We start from the raw sequence: 15,855 nt of genomic DNA, 5'->3' as shown, positions 1-15,855 counted from the left end.
GTTTGTATTTGCCAGCAGCAGCAGCGCTGCTTAGAACATTTTTTTTCTATTCGTTTCTCTTTTTTTTTTTTCGTTGTTGCCTATGTACTGTTGCCGATAAGTCGAGATGTAGCCGAGAGTGTAACTTTATCGAGCGTTAAATTGTATGCGGTTTAGACATTAAAGCCGTATACGCGTATACGTACTGCAGAGCAAATTGTATTAAGATGCGGCGTCAAAGTAAAAATTCATTAAGAGTTTTAAATTACGGCTCGCGGATAAATAAATTTAATTAACGAACTTCAATAAAATAAATACACTTTTATACGATTCGTTAAAGCAATTTTATATTGTACGACGGACAACTCTAATAAGACAGGAAGTGCGTGAGAAAAGAGATGATAGGTATTATTTCGCACTTTACCTCTCTTAATTCGCGATTCGTCGCAAATGAAGAGGTCAAAGAAATGGAGAATCGTTGAACGAGTTTTAAAAATCTTGGAGAAGTCGGAGGTTACTACACTCGGTGCAGAAAAAAATATAAAGTCCGCGGAATTCGAAACTTTCATTTTTATTAAATACGATATACCGCTGCTGTTACTGCTGCTGCTGCTGCCGCTGACGGCTGCGCGCCAAGCGCAAAGTTCCTTCCAAGGTGCAGTACACAGCTGTTGCATTTACTTCGCCGGCGGGGTAAATTCAGTTTGCGCGCGCGAGAGTAACTTTGAGCCAAATTGTGCATGGACAATCAAGCGAATACAGAGCGCCGAGCGCGAACGCCTCTTTCGTTTTACGCATTATTGGCAGCTGCACTGCAGAAGTCAACGAGAAACAAGAGGAAGAGGAAGAAGAAGAAGAATATTTGCTTATTTTCGAGTCTGAAAGGGTTGATGTATTTGCATTTGCAGTAATGAGAGACCTACTGAAGCCGCCTCTGAATCAATTTATTCTTTATTAATCAAATTTTACTCTTCTTTTCTTTTCTACGATCTTTAAATTTTAGTTAAATTTAAAAAATTATGCAGAAGTATTGATTTAAAATTTTTGCGTCACATCAATGATAGATATAAAACGTTTATATCTCTTCATTAAACATAATTCACCAACTCATTCAGTGGTTTGAATTTAATTTATGATTTGAAACTCGCTCGAGAAATAAATAATGGCCAGATGTTACATACCAGGTGTAATTTAAAAATTTAGATTTTGCGGGTACACGCATGATAAATTATCAGCATATTTTACCCACGTACAACACTTTCAAACCGCTACATTACTCAAGAAATAAGTCGCTTTACATTTTGGAGTAATATTCGGGGCTCGAAAAAAAGAGCTTCTCAAAATTAAGCTCGACTCAATCACGCGTAAAAATACGACCTATTACGCAAAAACGTATATAGAACGAGAAACTTTTATTATCTAGACGCGACCATCTGCGTTCCGGCTCGTTCGGGGGGTTGAAGATTTAAAACAACGGGGCGAGGGATTCGCAAGCGCGATATTACGTTTATTGTAAAACAGGCACACAAGCGTTCGCTTAGGTACGGGGGCATGAATTACGAGATCATAAAGCTTTATTTGAAAGCTTCTGTGCTTATTCATATGGACAATGAATATTCTCTAACCCATATTATGACTCCTCGGGCTGCGTGTGTGTATACGCGTATCTTTTTACGAGCCGTATCATGAATCACGGCCCTGCCTGTAATTTTAACACTGATGGTTTTTTTTTCTGTATTTTGAGTTAACCGAAAAAATTTTGATTTATTAACGCACAAGTTTTTGCGAAAAAGCAAGCTTCGCTTTTTTTTCTGTTTATCGAGATCCCAATCACCGAAGTTATTGATGTAAACGACGTTAGACGTGTTACCGCTAGATGGCCAACACATCAATTTTCACTACCCGTTCATGAAAAAAGTAAGTGAGTAAATAAGTAAAGTTCAAGGGATAAGAATAAGCTTAATTTTATTCAACTCGACTCGACATGCTTTTTATTTTAAATAAAGTTAAAGTGATCATACCAGCGACCCTTGCTTCCTTGCAGGCCTCGTACATGTCCTGCTTGACGTCGGGATTGTCGTCGGCTATGGTCTCGGCCACGGTCACGAACCTCTCCACGGCGAGATTCACACCCTGGCCGACTCGTGCGAGCACTCCTGGATTCCGATCGCATCGAAACGGCCTGTCCCTGTGCTGCATCAGTTTTGATACCTGCAAGCGTAACGATTTCGAAATTAGCAACTTGCTTCGATAAATATACAGCTAAATTCTGGCATTATAAGTATATTAAGCATATAACTGTGCTCAATTAATAAATTATTTAAGAAACGTCGTTATATTTATTTTTTGTCAAATGAATCTTATTGTTTATAAACTAGTCACAATGTTTAAGCCACTCATAAGCGATTTAAAATATTTACTTCGCGCTCGATACAAGGGTATACTTTTAATTTGAAAAAAAACAATGCCGTAGATGTAGATGTTGGAAAAAAAAAATTAATTTTTCATGAGTCGGCTCGAACACACACACACGTATGCCGTGCTGCTCCTCGGAGTAAGCGTGTTCTTTTTTTCTGCCGCTAAAGCTCGTAGTTTATTCATGGGCTCGCCCCATTGTATCATTAAAACGAGCAGCAGTTTCGCTTCGAACATGAAACGCCGCGCGCTCACTAATCATTATATACATCCGCGCTCGTTCGAAACAAGGTATCAGTCCGTTTTCTGCACCTCAGACATCGTACGAGATTTAACATTTTGATGTCGTGGTTTTACGAGAAAATCAAAGCGAAACTAATTGTACGAATAATTACATATTCTTACGTTTGAATAACGCATTGCTCCGAAATAAAACGAATTTCGATTAAATTTACTAGATAGTAAACTACGAATGTACATAATAAAGAAGTCATGTGTTGTTCTGCAAAGAGAGAGAGAGAGAGAAAAAAAACACAAAAAAACGTTCTATTTTTATTTTCATGCATCAATAAGTAATGCATTTAAATATTCATAACCCGGTGCTCGACCGAGTGTCATATACCATTTAAATGCACTAGAGCCGCAAGCGTATAATTAATTTATCATCGCAGATATGCACCTCAATGCAAATCTATAATATTACATTAGGAACGTGTATGATGTAAATCGTAAGTAATTCATAGAAACTTCGAAGTGTACTTCGTGTTTCCTGCATACAACAAACATATCGTATACATGCAAACATAGGACTCGAAATCTTCACTCGATCTATTTTTTTTTGCAATAAGGGCACAAAGTCTATTGAAACACGATCAGTTATTCAATCATAAACTCTGTATGTGTGTGTGTACGTCTCGTCCTCGCGATCGTGGCTATTTCAATATTATTATTAAGTTGCCCTCGTTACATGCACCGTATTTTCGTATCCTATACATCCGTTCCGAAAATAATACGCGCGGCAGGAATTAATTCACAACAGCTCATGGGTACGCGATCAATCTTTGCGATATTAAAAGTTCCCTGCGCTGCTGAGATTCTCGTCTTGGAACCCGAAAAAAATTTGCTTCGTGTACTTGCTCGCTCGCTTGCGCGACGCATATAAATCAAGATCATCCGCATTTACGTCAGCGCGGGCAAGGCAAGACACGAGAGAAAAAAAAATCTCGACACAATGGCAACAGCTCCAGTGCCGACCTCTATATAGACTCAAACATCTCTCTCTCTCTCTTGGGCAAAACAATAAGAAGCTGCGCGAGGGAGAAAGACGAGAGTCGGGCCCAACCTCCCCCCCGCCTTTTGTTCTTTCGAGGCTCCGTCGTCTGTGCACTGTATCGTATTGAGAGAATTGCGAGAGAGAGAAGATTGTAAGCCGAGCTAGACGACGACCACTTGGCCTTTTTAATAATAAGGAAACTTGCGTATATTTAGTCCTTGCTAACGAGCAACTGTCTCTTATTTTTTATTTACCCACATTACAAATCACACGATGTGCATTAAGGATCATCCTTTAACCGTCGCCTACATTTTGCATACACCGGCTTACTTATAACGTTAATTGACAAGTCCCACGCGTACACCCGCGTATATGTGGTTTCACCCTCTATCTATACGCGTGACCTATACGCGCCTCGATGCAGCCGGATTCCGATGTGTACGCGAAGGGGATCCGAGCTTATATACGGAGAGCAGAGCTAGCAGCAGAGTTCAGAGATGTTACCCGTGGCATTTCTCTCTGCGGCTGTAGCCCAGCTTTCGAGAGCAATTTAGTCCGATCGAGCTTTCGTTATACGCTATATAACTAAAACTATATACGTGTGCATATTCCCTAGCGTGTGCTGTGTGTACCTCGCGATGCTCGTATTATTTTCAACATTGTTGGTGATGCTGCTTATACTCCTCCTCCGATTGAGTGCGTGTCTAATACAAAGTTGTTTTTTGGCTACCCCGTTTTCGGGAATTAAATATGAAATTTTACGAAGCGCGTCGATTTCGCAAAATATATAACCGCACTTGAAAATTGGGTCACACGCAGCGATGGCACCCCTACTAGCACGTGTCCGTGTGTGGTACGTGCGCTGCACACACCTCGTACTACCGATTGACGCACGGAAGCCGAGTATTAATCTAATCACGCGCCAACCTATATTAGAAATATTTTCGCGCGCGCAGGGGCTGCCGCATTCGAAATACCTCGACATGATCGCGTTCGATTCCGGCGTGAATATAATTTATAGAGTCTGGCGCGTATATCATACCAGCAGATGGACTGGATTCCCTCCCGATCGACCCCTTGGTATTCTGATTTTCTATACCTTATGATTTTAATCGAGGTCGGATGATATCGCGCCGAAGCGTTGATGGAAATATTTTTTCATTAGAAATAAAATTGGCAGCAATTTTTGAACCGCACAACATTCAGCATCATGTATATAAGAGGATGCGCATCGCTTGAAAATTTTAACAGCCAAGCAGATCGAAGGCTATACACAACTTTTCAGTCGGCGAGGATAAATCCTTAACGTTGTCGGAGCGAGGCAATGCACCGCACCGACTCTGCCTCGCACGTGCGCGATAAAAATTGCAGTTTACACTGCGTGAAATCCGTGTAAACTCGTGTGTGTGTGTGTCGGTATAAAACTCAATTTTACGGTCACAACGAAATTTCGCGCGCCAAGGCGAGAGAAGGTCGCCTCGTGTGTTTACACGTGGATATCGTGGCAAGAAAACGAGGCAAGAAAAAGAGAATCGCTTAAATCGTGATATACGCGGTACACGAGAAAGTTATATAATAGAGTCGTTACGGGCGTGTGGGATAGCCAAATAGTCGTTGGGCCGTTCCCAGGCTAAAGAGACGTCGAATAATTGACAATCGGTTCGTTGTCCCCGGGCCAGCGGACGGCGCTCGACTAACCGTGGCAATAGTTGTACCTATACCGATTCAACGGAGCAGTTCGAGAACAGCGCGCGAAAACTAAGTCCGAATAAGTATAGAGTCGAGACAGTCACGTGGCAGTGATTTCTGGCCGGAGCTTCGGGATTCCGTAGAGAGACTGAAGCGTGTTCGGATCTTGGGACAATGCCGTGCATTGGAAAGCGAGTCTTGGCGAGGACTGCATAGGAGCTGCTTCGATCGAAAAAAAGAAAAGAAAGAAGATTCGCGCGAATTCGAGTTGTGTGCCTTGGCCCGGGAAAACTGTTGTGTTTTACACGAGTGTACGCGCGTGCGTAAAAAAACGGATTGTCGGCTCGTCGCTTCGTATTATTATATTCTCCGAGATCGTATCGCGATTGTGTGTCTGCTCAAAAGTGTATCGGACGCGGCGTGTGTATTATACGTGTCTCGGACCTCTCTCGGACAAGAACTGCGCCGCGCATTGTGTGTCGCCGTATATATAGACCATTGTAGACCTGCCGCGTGTATACGCTTGGACGATCATCGCAGCTGGGTCGCAGGTTCTAGCCCAGCTCGTCGTCGTCGTCGGGGCCATTGTCGTCGGTGGAATCGAATAGAGCAGCGCGCGGCGGACTCGTGTAACAAAGTCCATTCGGATTTGCGATTCACGGTGATTAAATCGAGAGAATACAGAGTTGCGAATTTTCGAGGTTGAGAATATGTGATATCTCGCACGCGTATCTATAATGACTTTTACGTCGTGGCTTCGATTTCTACCTCTCTCTCTCTTAACGATGTAAGCTCTCGAAAAGTAATACGCCGTACGTAGAGTTAGCCCTGATCGTAAATGAACGTATAGGGGCCGCCGAGTCGAATTGCGGGCTCGTAATTTTAACAACGCTGCCACACAAGACGAATAGCCGAAACGTACATAAAAATAAGGATACTAGCTCCTCGAAAATCAAATTCCCCCGGGTATCGTGTGCGCGCAGCTCGGATAAAAAAAAAAAGTAGCGGAAAGTACCTCGGAGCTTTAACTGCATGATGCGCGCAAGAAAAAACACACGTTCGTTCGTACGTTCGTTCGGGGTCAGCATCGGCCTATATACAATAGCCCAGGTGTCTAACGTATAAATTGCAAGCTGAGAATCGTATTAGTTTCCATGAGAGAATTTCCCGTTTTACCACGAGATCGACCGCAGCAGCATCTTCGCTATTTTTCACTTTACCTTGTATTATACTTCTCGCGATTGAATATTTATGAGAGATACATACTCCGCGGTTGAATTCTTAATTTGTACCTATATCCATTTCGCATCGAATGAATACGATCTCTCCAAGTTACGTCCTTGACTCACATCTATATAGGAAAGTGTATATTTAAAGATTTTTATAAGTATAATTTTACTGCGAGTCATCTTGCACGTGCGCAGCTCCTATGAAAATAAACCATGGTAATTCCGGGACGAAAATCTCGTTCGCGAGTTCACATGCTCCATCCTTAGAGATAAGAGTGTTTGCTCGCTCTTTAGGGGTTACACTTATTACACCGAGATATATAAGATTTCATACGCGATACGTGAATTTTAGTCTCGCTCTGATACATATATATACGGACACACTGCACGAGCAGCTCAACGAGTCGAGCTGACTCTCGAGCCTCGACGCGGTGAATTACTGTATTACTGTATTACTGTATACGCGTGGTATAAGTACGGGGGTGCATGACATACTTTTCCCAAGAAGTCATGCGCGATCGATTCCGCGCGCCGAAGAAAATTCGCATCGACGGAAGGGCGCGCACACAGCCCGCGTATATACCATATAATGTGCGTACAAATCGATTAGGCCTACCACCACTATACTTCGCCGCGCGCGACGACGTCTCGAGCTCCGCGAGGATTTCTCGGTAAAAGAGAGCCTCGCGATGTACATAGTGCAGTATAGTAGGCCTCCTCCTCTGCATTCGCAGCTCTCTCTCCCGCGAGCTAAAATTCTTCGACTCGATCAATCAAGTTCTGCCAGTTGGTGGCCATCAATACTTGATGAGTCAATTCTGCCTCTCTCGTGCCCACGACATTTTCTCTCTTTCTCTCTCTCGGCAGGGAGTTTTTTACTTCAAAGGTAATCGAGTTCTCTCTCTGGCATACTTTATCCCGAGTGGTGTCCGAGCGAAAGAAGCGGAATTCGACGATTTCTAGCAAAAAGAAAAGTAATTGCAGTAATTCAAAACGAGGGAAAAAACAACAACAACAAACCACTCGACTCGCAGACATTGATCAAAGCAGCTCGTATACATAATACCGCTGCACATGTAAAGAAAGACGTGAATAGAGGAAGTTCGTGTGTGTGTGTGTGTTTACTAAGAAGTTGGGCGAAAAGTACGCGTAATGAGCTTTATAATCATAATAATGTATGCGCCTCGTACAGCTATAGCAGTAGGTCTCTCGCGAACACAGTAGTCCTAGTTAGTCGGCGCATACTGCGAGAAAGAGAAAAAGAGCCCGAGAGAGAGAAAGCACGTGCTTGCATGGCACATGCATTTCTGTATAGCTGCCAGCAACAGCAGCCGCAGCAGCCAGCAGAGACGTACGTACGTGTATGGTATACACCTAAATGTCGTCATCTGCATATGTAAGTACATAAGTAAAAGCTCAAATTTGAAAAAAATCCCAAGTGGCGAAAAGACGCTCGAGGCGAGTTCTTACATTCGTAAACACCATTTCCCCAGCATTTGTCTTTTATATAAATGTATATACATCGTGACTGCGCTGGGGTAGCTGCTGCTGCTGCACAGCTGCATACAGCTAGAAAAGAGAGGAGTATTTTTTTTTCTCTCTCTCTGTGCGCAAGCATATACCATCCATCTCTCTACAGTAAGTTTTTGCCGGAGTTACGCGAAACAAGAGAGAGAGAGAGAGAGAGCTTCAAGTTCTTATAATGCGAGTGCACGCGCGCCCGCGCACATTTTGAATCACATCGCGCTCGGCGCTCGGCGCTCACCGCGCCGTATAGACTACGACGACGACGACCAGAGGGAAAGAGGGAGAACTGGGTTATATGACTAGAAAGTTTCTCTTTTTTTTTCGAATGAGAGAGAGAGAGAGAGAGAAAGAAGAGAGCAAGAGAGAGAGAGTGAAGCATTAAGGCCGACTTTTCCGCGCAGAGAACTTTATATTTCATTCGCGCCGACAGCTGAGAATCGCAAGAAATTTTCATCGAGTTTTTGCCGCGTTTAAATATTTTTCTCAAGCGGCGGTTGCTGCTCTGGCATCGCATCGTCATCATCGAAGACACGCGGATACTCCGTGCATCGGTATGTATCCACGTTATTATTCACGAGTGCGACTCGTTAGAAAAATAATCGAGATATAGATCCGTCATAAGAATATGGTAGGATTTATAAACGAAATAATGGCCTTTAATTATCGGGCTCGGATTAAATATCTTCGAAACGGGCTATTTCCGCGCAGCTCGTGCTATATTTCGTTTTATGCGCGAGCGAGAACTAATGGTCAGGACACCTGGAATTAATGATACTTGGAGGACTTTCGAATGTGTCGCGGGGCAAAAACCACCACCGAGCTGTATATACGAGGTATAATAATATATACGAGCGTATAGGCGAAGCGCTGATTAGATTATATCGGAGATCGTTGAGATAGCTCTCTTCGTCGTCGTCGTCGCGAAAACTCGATATTTATGTGCACTATTCATGGAAATGGAGATTTAATTTTCGAGCATATCGTATATAGTGTTTCTTTTTCGAGTATAAGAGCAGTATCATATAGCTCGTCGTGGAAAGCCTTTCATATGTTAATTGATTTATCAGATCGATCTTAATGGCGCGAATGACCGTAAAGTCAGCGGGGCTTAGATCCTTTTTAACTGCCACTTTTATCAAACGTTTCTGTGTGTGTGTGTTTTAAAACTCCGTAAATTTGACAAACATAAAATATGACGACGGCCAAGTATATATACACTGCCAGATTAGGAATCAACGGCACGACGCGAAGCACGACGCAAAGTTTCGCGCGCTTAAGTTGGCTCATGAGTTGACGTATAAATTGCTCCTTACGTCCTGACGCGGCCGGGTAAAATAAACATATTTACTAGCCGACCCCGAGACAGTAAAGCCTATACGTACACACAACGTATGACTTTTCTCCTCGCGAAGTTATAAATTATACCGTATTTCAACTTCGCCGTTACTCGCAGTTTCGGTCCGAAAATAATCCGGGGTATTTAAATTCTTGGGTAAGATGCCTCAGAATGCTCGGTATTCTTCGCGGGGGCAGCTAGCTCTTGAATAGAATTCGCCTCGTGATATTATCATAAACTCGATGAAATTTCTTTCGTTCTGAAAGGATTCTCCTCTAAATGTAAAATCATCGTCTGCGTATTATTGGTCGAAGAGAGTGCATCTCGTTCGATCGATGCGGAGGAGTCTGACGTTTTGAAAATTTCACGAAAAAATGTATTTTTAGTTTCTGGAATCGATCATTTCGAGTCATGTTAGGTCAAAAAAGTGTCCGATATTAAATTTTTAAAAATACGCGTGCCGGTAAAATAAGAGGTAAATAAAATTTTAATGAAAGCTTTGATTTTTATATCCGTCTTATACACGAAGCTCGCGCGGAAATTTTCGCGACTTGAAGAAAAAAAAAAAAAAGAAGAAGCTATACACTCCTCCCAAGGAGGAGGACGTGCCAGAAACTTTTTTCCATCTTCTCATTCTCTCGTGCCCGTGTTACTGGCTCAGGCAGAAAAATGAACCGATGCGAGGATGCGGTGAACTGTTGAACCAGCAGCAACAAGCAGCAGCGGCGACAGCGACGGCGGCAGTAGAAACGTGTACGAGCGGACGAGAGAAAGAGATTTTTTAATTAAAAATAATTAAAAGGGCACTATTTCTGAAGGAGACTGAATTTTAATTCTACACGAATATGATAAAAAATGACTCATTTATTAGCGGAGTTTTTTTTTCTTCTCCTTCTTCTTCTTCCAGCGAAGACGACGTCTTTAAACGAATCGTTTTTGCCTCCTCTTTATTGAGACGCATAACCATTATGCTTCGCGCGCAAAATTATACTGCCCAATACTTAAAAATTAACTGTTCAAACAGTCTCGAGAGCTGGGCGGAGATAAAAAAAAAATCTCGAGCTGCACTAAGGCGGGAGCTCTTTCAACGATTCTCAGCTCTCTCTTCTTTTTTATAAAAGGGAAAAAGCTTCTAGAGATTGCGATAAAATAAAACCCCGCATAGGTGTTTGTCCAAGGTCCGCAAGTACATCGATACTCAATGGGAGACGGCGCGCGGGCGCAGTATAAAAACTCTCTTGGCAGGAGGTTGAAAGCTTTTGCAGAGCTTCCAGAAATTAAGTTGCGGTTACTGTGCGGATGGTATATAATAAAATAACGGACGTCTACGACGGATTTCTCCGGACCTCGGGGCGGGAGTTTTATCAGCCCCGCTCGCTTCGGCCATTATTACTTCGAGCGCCACTCGAGTGATCGTGTCTTCGTTATATACGTAGTAGTATATACAACCGACGGACGACGAGCTCTTCAATTTTGCCTATATACATGCGAGTCACGAAAATATATACATCGCTGCTGCTGCAATGCGGCGTCATTTGCGACAGTTGTCATTCGGGTTAATAAATCATAAAGCTAGTTCGAGATCAGAGAGAGGATGCTCGGCGCTGCTATTGCGCTAGCGTTAGCAGCAGGGGGCGGGTGTCGGGCGAATTCGTGACCTGCAAGTTCAAAAATACGATTAGCTGCGCGCGAGCTTTAAATAAGAGCTCGCGATTAACTATTATACGAGTAGCAGTAGTAGTTGCAGCTGCTGCGAGGCATGCCAAGCACGAGTGCAAATCATTTATTTGCGCGCGCCTCAAACGGCAAACGCGGGGCGCGCTCTTCGTATCCTGGATGCGTGCGTATTATATACGCCTACGGATGGCAAGCAAACATCCTCGCGCGCGCTGAGAATCCATTAAACTGCCTCGTCGTATTTATTTTTTATTTTTTTTTCGCTTCTTCTTTTGATACTGCGCGCGAGCGAGTACGCGCGTAGTATATCCAATTGGCACTGAGAGCTGCAGCTTCAGCTTTGAAATTCTCAATCAAAGTGGCATTCATAAGGCATAGAGAGGCCTCATTGCTTTGCTCAACTTTTCGTATTATTGTATTCTCGAAACTTGATATATAACCTAGTGATATTTGCCTTTATATATAGATGTTGCCGTGTGCAACCAAAGACGTTCTCTCTCTCTCTCTCTCTCTTCGGTCTATTGAAACTTTGGTCGTGGTCCGGAAGTTTATTTGACTGCGCCAGTCACCCTCTAGGCGCGATGCCTAATGAAGCTCGGTTGAACCTCTTTGTGCAAAGTTTTTAATATCGTTCGGCCAATAAGATCTCCCAACCATTTGCTTTATTTCCAAAATTTTTTTTTTAAATTATTACCATCATCGAACGTTGATCCCTTACCTACTTTTCTTACCACTACCTCTAATAGACAATATGAGTATTGTTAGAGAGTCATTAATTTTTCGCAATGATTAGATGAAAATTACATTTCTCATTTTTAAAATTTTGATAAATATGTACGAATAGTTTAAAAGTTTTAAAAAAGATATGTGATTTCATTGGATATTAGCGGGATAATAATTTTACGCTCCAGTAATGAGCTAGTTTTAGAGTAGTAGTAATAAATTGTTATGTATCCCAGTGTTGTCTCGGAGAGCAACACACAATGTATGATTTGTAAAAAAGTCACTAGATGGCGAGCTTGCGAAAAACTCGCGACTTGAATGCGAACGGTAGCCGAAAGTATTTAAGAGTCGTGTGGGCACAAATTATTTGTTAATTATACAAGATACTTTACTATTTCACAATTGAAATGTAGAAAATTCAAAATAAATACGATAAAACCACTTTCAGCTTCTACCACTAGATGGCCAACTACCTTTAATCTGTAAATCTGCAAGTGGCTAAGTGAAAATAATAGTATAATTGTCTAGTCAAAGCACGGTTCATTGATTACAAAGTCAACGATAATTAGTTTAATTCAAATCACAGTAATTTTAATGATTGTACACGAAATTGAATTCATCTACGCGGAAGAATAAAGTTTCCTCTACTTTAGCATTGATTTTAATGTAAATATTTCTAACACTGTAGACAAACGCTTTACTCTCAGCCTCTAAAATAATTAAACTGGAAAAAACATCGAGTATACACAGAGAGGTTAAGTATAAAGCTCAAACGATTAATTACTACGAGGCAAGACGTGTTTGTGTACGCGATCGAGACGCTTCCAGCACACATATACAGAGCGACGCGCAGGTTTCGATTACCCGACGGACTCAAGTATATGTAATGGGCTTCTGTGGCTAAACGTGTCGCGCTCGTTAGATTTGATAAGGGCCTTGAGTGTATACCGTGTGTCTCTGTCTCCGTCTCTCTCTCTCTGTACGTGCGTATACGTACGTGTATACGCGTTTATTTATGGCTCGCGCAGATCTATCTTAATTGCTTTCATTAACCTAAGCTTTGGTCACGCCTGTTATTATGCCGCGCGTATATGGCATTATGTAATGAATTACGGTATCGAGTTCGCCAGCTGTTAGCACACACAGATACGCACACACACGATCGCGCTGTATTGAATATCAGAATTAATTTCCCTAAAACGTTACTTCTTCTTCGTTCCTTTGTGTATAATACACGTGTATACCAAGCGATGAAAACCAGAGTGATTTGACAAAATCGTAGAAAGAGCAAACGAGTCTACTTTTCACTCGATCGATAAATAGACCTGCCGAGAATTTTCAAGTAGTACGAGCGTACGTTCGGGCAGACAGTCGAGCGAAACAATTAAAATGTATCCAATTTTCACATCCTCGTTTTTATTCAGTCCTCCTCCTCCTCTTCCTTCTCTACGAGGTGATATTGGTTCATTCAAATGCACCGAGAGTAAAAGGTAGGTTGGGGTATACGCGTGAAAAAAAAAAGAGAGAGCCATCGAGCGATTACTTAGCTCCCGCGCACGGCGACTCCCATAAAAGATGCATGAGACAAAGCGAATAAACGATCTCTGGTAGCTGTGTGTGTTAGCGGATATGCAATACGCTTTCAGCAGTAGTGGAACTTTTTTCATTTAATCTCGCACTACTTTGCTGCTGCTTGTTTTTCTTCTTGGCTTTCAAGGCGGTCTCAAAGTCCTCGGTATATTCTCTCGCTCGCTCGCTGTCTCTTATCTTGACTCGTGACGACAATACATACCATGTACGTACGTACGTACGTATGTATGTGTGTGTGTGTGTGTGTGTGTTTGTAACGCAGGAAACTACCGATAGCATGCGAACTCGGGAATTTGTATTATAGAACTGTCCGGGCATGCCTGTAGATACAACCGAGCGCACTGCACTGCACTATGTAGATGTGTGTGTGTGTTTGGTGCGGTTATATTGGCCGAGTGCTTTTGAGGGCCTTCGACTGTACATACATACATATGTACGCATCGAGTGGATCGACCAGCTTCGATACACATACATATACATACATGTACGCATCTAGGTATATATACGCCTAATGGAGTAAGGCTCGACTATTTGACGAGCTGCTTCCATTCGAGGGAGAGAGATCAATGACTGCGCGCACCGAATCTCCTAATGTCTAACGCATGTTGCTCGGTAAAGTCTCTCTCTCTCTCTTCCTTTCATCGAGAATTTCAGAGCGCAGAGGCCGTGTATATGTAGTCTTATTCCAACGAGCTGCTGCTGCTGCTGTTACTCGACTGAAAACTTGTGCCCCAGAAAAGAGCAACATGTAAATAGACTACCACTATCATCTTTTAAGACGCTTCCTTTTGAATTTTTTCCTTTTTTTACTCTCTCTCTCTCTCTCTCTCTCTCTCTCTCTCCTCCTTCCTTTTTATAAACTCGTAATATATTACACAGAGAGCGGGAGCCACTACCCACTTCGCGAACTTTGTTTGCACTTGTTTAAGCATGCATACTGCGTGTACCGTGTGTTGTGTGCGCGGGGAGATCCTCTATATATACATACTTTAAATAGAGCTCGCTGCAAAAGAAGAAGAACGAGCGAGCGAAGAAGGAGAGAGAGAAGCGTATCTGGAGCGCCAAAAAAAGATGACTCGAGCCAACCACTCGACGACCCTCGGAATAATGCTATTCTTACACCGATCTTCAGTTCATTCTTCTTCTTCTTCTTCTCTCTCTCTCTCTTTCCCTTTTTACTTTTTCATGCATAATATGACGCGTTATCACTTTCTCTACGCCGCGCGGCTCGAATTTCGTTCTCGCTTTTTGTTGAAATTACCCCCCTTTTCTTTGAGTCCTCGGGAGATTTTACTTAACTTAGAAAAAAAAAAAAAAAAAATACGGCGAGTGTATTCGCGCTCGAGCTTTCAGCAACCGCAATTCTATTAGAGTTGCTGGTACGCTTTTATATTCTCTCAATCGTGGGTCAAAAATTAAGCGCGTACCCGGAGATAAAACATAAATTTGCATAGCATTTGAATGATAAATAAATATACGTATGGATGAATAAATATATGTGCTGTTGTTGACTCTTACTCTGCGCGTCGATCAGCGCTCGAATAGACGCCGAAACTTTTTCGCTTGTCAAATTTTCGGATCATTTGACTCTCGCGGAGAATCAATCGTGTACAGGCGAATAAATAACGCGTACACGAGTAAATAAATAAAGCCATTAATGGTGCTACTTTTGTACCGGAGACTTGCGCTGCCCCCTGACGTATACGTACACGTACACGACACACAACGAGCAAATATAAATTTGGTATCGAGAGCTTTTTTTCGCGTACGGTCGAGTAAATATTAAGCACGAAATATAAGTTAAAAGTGACCTCTTTTTTGAATAGAATATGGTTCTCTGATAAAGGGATTACATTCACTGCTGAATGCGGACTATTACATAATTCACCGACTCGGTGGGGGGCAAAGATAATGAATTTATAGGAAAAATTCAGAAAAAAAGGAATGAATGTATTGTGAAATATCACTCGCGACTTTTTTTCCATGTAACTGCGTGACTACTACCTCATCTATCGTATCACACACACACAAAGCTCATTTTTCCGGACGCGCGCGAGCAAAATCGTTATTAAAATTGAACAATGATGCTACACAACAAGTCGCGTCGCGCGTTCGCGATCCGAATGAAAAGTGAGAAGAGAGAAAGAGAGAGAAAAAAAAAAGATAAACACGACACACACACGGAGAGAGCACAAGGCATTATACCGGTTGGGGGCGCCAGTTATTCCATTACAATGAAATATGGTCGCGGCTCGCACACGCCGCGCTCCAGTCGAGCTGTTATTGACAACGACATAATATGCGCATCGCATATACAAAACGACGCGTATAGTGCGACATTATCAACGTCGGGCGGAGCTGTCTTGGCGCATCGTCGTCGTCGAGATATGCGCGCGCGAAATATACCGGAATACGCT

General features: G+C 42.5%; 1 protein-coding gene across 2 annotated transcripts in view; it reads right to left on the bottom strand.

Annotated features, from left to right (window-relative positions):
• Nucleotides 1–15,855, bottom strand: part of LOC106652908 (alpha-catulin) — a 93,471-nt gene that overhangs the window by 26,936 nt on the left and 50,680 nt on the right. For both annotated transcript variants that reach the window (XM_014372075.2, XM_014372076.2), the window contains exon 2: nucleotides 2,001–2,190. In XM_014372075.2, the coding sequence (XP_014227561.1) occupies nucleotides 2,001–2,190 (190 nt within the window). The remainder of the gene's footprint in view (nucleotides 1–2,000; nucleotides 2,191–15,855) is intronic.

Source organism: Trichogramma pretiosum, unplaced genomic scaffold (assembly GCF_000599845.2).
Source record: "Trichogramma pretiosum strain Unisexual culture from Peru unplaced genomic scaffold, Tpre_2.0 scaffold58, whole genome shotgun sequence".
Classification (NCBI taxonomy): Eukaryota; Metazoa; Arthropoda; class Insecta; order Hymenoptera; family Trichogrammatidae; genus Trichogramma; species Trichogramma pretiosum.
Note: the sequence above shows the minus strand (reverse complement) of the source record. Positions and strands in the feature narration are given on the sequence as shown.